This window comes from Phalaenopsis equestris, unplaced genomic scaffold (assembly GCF_001263595.1).
Source record: "Phalaenopsis equestris unplaced genomic scaffold, ASM126359v1 Scaffold000877, whole genome shotgun sequence".
In the NCBI taxonomy this organism is placed as follows: domain Eukaryota; kingdom Viridiplantae; phylum Streptophyta; class Magnoliopsida; order Asparagales; family Orchidaceae; genus Phalaenopsis; species Phalaenopsis equestris.
This window is the reverse complement of record NW_018165317.1, coordinates 212,501-216,100: the sequence shown is the minus strand read 5'-3', so window position 1 is coordinate 216,100 and position 3,600 is coordinate 212,501. Positions and strand designations below refer to the sequence as shown.

The window sequence follows — 3,600 nt, the reverse complement described above, 5'->3', positions numbered from 1 at the left end:
GTCCATATCTAAATTGGCCTGCATATACAATTAAACTGTCACTGTAATCACCTGCTGATTTCTCCCCCTTTACAGCCTCCCAGTGCAAGATGTCCGACCCAAAGGCGAAAGACTTGTACAAACCTATCATTTGCATAAATTTACTGTTCAATACTGTGTCATTGCACTCCTTGCTCTCTCTCTCTCTCTCTATTTTTTGGACGTGTCTCCCTGACAGTTTTGGATTTAACAAAGCCCATCTGTCAAAATGGTTGTATCTATTCCTTTCGAAAGGAATATCCAACTCACTTGTGCAAGTGCAGACTTTTAGAACTCGATTTTTTAATCCAAACACTAGGGATGAACATCGTATCAACACTACCTGACACCCACATTACACTCTTGTTATGAAGATGTTGAGAAATGACACCCTACAACACCAATTGTGTCTAAAATTGTGTCTCATTTAATACTTTTTTATTTTTCTTCATTATATAAAAATAAAGTAAAACAGGAGATTGGAATCCATGCCTAAATCAAACAACTATTTCACTTTATTTCCTTAAAAAGAAGACTTCCACGGCCCCTTCACCTCTTATTTAGTAATTAAAAAAACAAGAAAAAGTACAAAATAAAATATAAAAAAAGAAATCCTACGACCACACGCAACACAACATATGAAAACAAATCCTTGGAGAACAACAACGTTGCGGCCATCCAAACACTGTCACCATGTGCGTGATTCTGCGTTTCGTTTCGTCCCTCCATTTCTGAATAAACGGCCAGATTTGATCACCGATCCATACCGCCAGCGAAATAATCTGCAAAAGCTTTCAAGTTATCCTCCGGCAGAATAACTCCAACCTCTATCCCTCCATCTCCGTTCCTGCTTTCCGCCATTGCGATAGCTCCCGTCTCCCTCGTCGATATCACCTCCACCTTCCTCGGCTTCCCCCACCCAAAATCCGTCCCGTAAACCCCCATCTTCGGCGACCCCGCCAACGACAACGGCCGCCATGGCGCTATCTCCCCAAGCTTATCCATCACTCCATCCATACTCTCATGAGCGTCTCCCAACTCCTCAATCGCCTTCCCTATCGCCGCGCAAGCCGCCAAAATTCCATCTTTTGCTAGAAGCTCTTCGGCATCCCACTTCACAAAGCATCCGCTGAGGCAGGTTCCGAAGGAGGTCTCCGGAAACGGCGGCTGAATCCTCCGCCGCCAGTCCACTGCGAAGACGAAGTGCGCCTTGCCTTCTCCGTCGGTTTTGTGACGAGTTTTCAGTAAGCAGATCCATGAATAAGCGCAGGACACCACAAAAGAAGAACAGTGGAAACAGGGTATCCCCTGTTCCTCTGCTTTCTTCTGCGCCTCCTTCTTCAGCCGACTGATTTCCGGCGCTGAAAGTGTGAAGGTGGCGGCGTAAACACCACCGGAGATGCCCGAAGTTATCATCTTTTCATTAACCCGGACATCGAGCACGGCCTTCTCCATCTGCAAGTACAGGTTTCGTGGATCGGGAATCACTGTCCGATCCATGACCGGAGCTGGAAGCTGCGGAACTAAGTCGTCCGGTCGGAAACTGGAGGCCGCAGTAGCGGACCAAAGCTTCACGAACTGCATCGAACTGAACCCATCGCAGGCGGAGTGGTGCACGGCGAGGGAGACGCAAAGGCCGAAGTACGGAAACAGAGTAACCTGCAAGGCCAACAATGGCTGTGCGTCGCGCGACATCGGAAGTCGGGGAACCAGCGGAAGAAGCTTCTCGACCGGCCGGGAATGGTCGCCGGATATATCAAGAAAGTCAGCGGGATTGCCAGCGTATTCCGTGACGGTGAGGGGGACGGAATCGGTGTGCGCGGGGGCGATTTCGAAACGGCCGTCAGAGCGGCTGCGGCGGATGGTGGCGGCGAGAGGGTAGAAGGTGGAGAGGGTGGCAGAAAGAGCGAATTTTAAGTTGGGCAAGTGGAAATCAATGAAGTGGGAAGAGGAATCGGAGAACTGGTAGAAGAACAGGCGTTCAACGGGACTGTAGTTGAGCCAGAGCATGTCGAAAAAGTTGAGGGGGAGAGATGGCCGGCTCTCGCAGGCGGAGAGCGGCGGCGGAGATATGAGGGATTGGTCTAGGATCTTCACCGACGTGGAAAACTCCATCGAGGTTTGCTGTCGGATGTTGACAAAGGAGGACGACGATGGGTTCGCCGGAACAATTTAGCAGAGATTTTCCCAAAAACGCAATTTTGCGTTGGCGTAATAAACAATTTTATACATGTGTTGGCAGCTGTGTGCAATTTTACTTTGCATTTGTTGTAGGTAGCGTTGAAATTTTTGAATCGAAAAAATGAACTACCTTTTCAAACCGTATATTAATAATAATAATAATAATAATAATAATAATAATAATAATAAAGAATGGGAGAAGGTGAGAACAGGCTGCGGACAAATAGCCTGGGCCAGCTCCAATCGGCGCTCACCTGTTGGCTCGGTTGGCCAGCTCCAATCGGTCGAGTTGACTGGCCACACTCAGCCTTCTACATCAGCTTTAGTTGACCAACTCCAATCAGCCCGATATAGTCAGCTTAGTCGGTCAGCTTCAGTCGGCCGAGTTGGTCAGCTCTAGTGTGCCTTGCTGACCCTCTCTAGTATGCGCTCACCAGTTGGCCCGGTTGGCCAGCTCCAATCAGTCGAGTTGACCAGCTACAATCAACCCTCTACATCAGCTTTAGTTGACCAACTCCAATCAGCCCGATATGACCAACTTCAATCGGCGCTCACCAGTTGGCCCGGTTGGCAAGCTCCAATCGATCGAGTTGACCAACTACAATCAGCCCTCTACATCAACTTTAGTTAACCAAGTCCAATCAGCCCAGTCTAGTCAGCTCACTCGGTCAGCTTCAGTCGGCCTAGTAGCTCCAGTGTGCCTTGCTGACCCTCTCCAGTATGCCCAGCAGGCTCTTACCAGTCAACGTGGTCTAGTCGATCAGCTCGAGTTGGCTGAATTGACCAGCTTTAGTCAACCTCTCAACCAGCCTATCAACCAGCTCCACTCGACTCTCTCCACCAACTCCAGTTGGCCCAAATGACTCGCTCCAATTGTCCTCCAATCGGCGATCTCCAGTCGACTAAATAAAATAAGGTATAATTACTATTTTATAATAAATATATTCGCATAAATAGAGGAACATTATTTGTAATAGGCAAAGAAACCTAATATGAAATTATTGTATTCTAAGAAATCTCTCTCTCTCTCTCTCATTAGTTACACTCTATTTCTTCGACTATCATTTTTCTTTAAGAAAAATACATCTAGAATTATACTATAAATTTGATAAGATTAATTCAAATCTTCTTTTTATTAAATTTGAATGTCACTTCTCTTTAACATGATCGTCCTATTCATTTCCAATCTGTAAGCTAGCCACGCAATCTTATTCTCTTTACCTATTGCCACTCTCGTCTCGTGCGGCTTGGATCGTGTCGTAGCCACTCGCCGGAGGTTCGCATCGCCTCACCTCGCCGAATAAGCTGAGCTGCCATAAAAATATATGTTTTAACAACCGACATAATTTACAATTGTGCCAAATTGATAGCTCATAAGTAGCATTTCCAGAATTAACAGTC

At 46.7% G+C, this 3,600-nt stretch overlaps 1 protein-coding gene across 1 annotated transcript; it reads right to left on the bottom strand.

Moving 5' to 3' along the window:
* Positions 1 to 516: 516 nt before the first annotated feature.
* On the bottom strand, positions 517 to 2,278 carry LOC110032048 (phenolic glucoside malonyltransferase 1-like). Its single transcript, XM_020735559.1, has one exon. It carries the CDS (start codon positions 2,131 to 2,133, stop codon positions 772 to 774), a length of 1,362 nt encoding a protein of 453 aa, XP_020591218.1. The 5' UTR covers positions 2,134 to 2,278; the 3' UTR covers positions 517 to 771.
* Positions 2,279 to 3,600: the final 1,322 nt, after the last annotated feature.

What these genes read in the sequence shown, in the direction of transcription:
- LOC110032048 (XM_020735559.1), bottom strand. Translation starts at nt 2,133, where the DNA reads ATGGAGTTTTCCACGTCGGTGAAGATCCTAGACCAATCCCTCATATCT.